This window comes from Oryx dammah, unplaced genomic scaffold, assembly GCF_014754425.2.
Source record: "Oryx dammah isolate SB20612 unplaced genomic scaffold, SCBI_Odam_1.1 HiC_scaffold_5, whole genome shotgun sequence".
In the NCBI taxonomy this organism is placed as follows: domain Eukaryota; kingdom Metazoa; phylum Chordata; class Mammalia; order Artiodactyla; family Bovidae; genus Oryx; species Oryx dammah.
Genome location: NW_024070189.1, coordinates 65969844 through 65970772, shown reverse-complemented (window position 1 = coordinate 65970772; position 929 = coordinate 65969844). Strand labels below are relative to the sequence as shown.

The 929-nt window shown below is 70.3% G+C and overlaps 1 protein-coding gene across 1 annotated transcript in view; it reads right to left on the bottom strand.

Annotated features, from left to right (window-relative positions):
- MEX3D (mex-3 RNA binding family member D) overlaps positions 1-576 on the bottom strand; it is a 13785-nt gene extending 13209 nt beyond the window's left edge. Inside the window, exon 1 of the mRNA XM_040241564.1 lies at positions 4-576. Within this exon, the coding sequence (XP_040097498.1) occupies positions 4-576 (573 nt within the window). The remainder of the gene's footprint in view (positions 1-3) is intronic.
- Between the last annotated feature and the right edge of the window lie 353 nt (positions 577-929).

The following is a 929-nucleotide window of genomic DNA, read 5'->3' as shown; positions in this document are numbered from 1 at the left end:
TGCTTGCTTCTCGGCGGCGGCGGCTAGTCGGCGGCGGCGGCGGCGGCGCGGACGCTCCTTCCCTCCGCCCTCCCGCCGCCTCCCTCGGGCCGCCGGCCGCCCCGCCCCGGCCCCGCCCCCGTGACGCGGCCTCCGCCAACAATGGGGCGCCGGGCAGGACGCACGCGCGGGGCGGGCGGGGCGGTCACGTGGCGTGGACACCGCTGCCGCGGGCGTTCGGGCGGGCTGGGCGTGCTGGCACGTGCGGGCGCGGCCGCAGGTAGGTGCCCGCGGCGGCCCGGGCCCAGGGTGCGCGAGGGCGTCTGGCCCCATCCTCGCCTCTGCGCCGAGGTCCCGGGCTCCCCACTCGGAGACCCCTAGCGCCCCGGCCGGGCTCGGTACTCCAGTCCCCTTCCTCTCCGCGGCTCCCGTGCACACCTGGCCTCTGGGCACCCCCGAGAGGTCACGGGCACCCACATCCCCTAAGTGGTGGTGTTTCCAGGCTTGGGCTGGTTTCCACAGGCTAGAGCCTTCGGACGTGAGTGCCGCTGGGTAAAATTCCCGAGAGCGGCCCCGCGTGCCCACGCCTAAAGCCATCCTGTCCTAGTGGCCTCCTGCGGCCCTTCGGGGCCTTCTTTTTGCCTTTGGGGCAAAAGGGGCTTCCGGTTTCCCTTTACATGTAAATAGATGGGCTGGGAGGAGGATTGGCCCGCCGAGTCGCCAAGGGGACCTTGGCTCCAGTCCCTGGCTGGATGCCGCGGAACCTCAGGACAGTTGCATGGGCTCTTTGGGTGCGAGGGGGGACGGCCTGCCCCTTTACCCAACACTGGTCTCTCCCTTGGGTCTGCTGCCATCCTCACCGGACTTGGATTCCTGCCCCGAATTCCATGGAGTCCCTCAGCCATAGCTGCACCTAGTCTCTTCTCTTCCTGGACTCTTGTCTCTCCTGG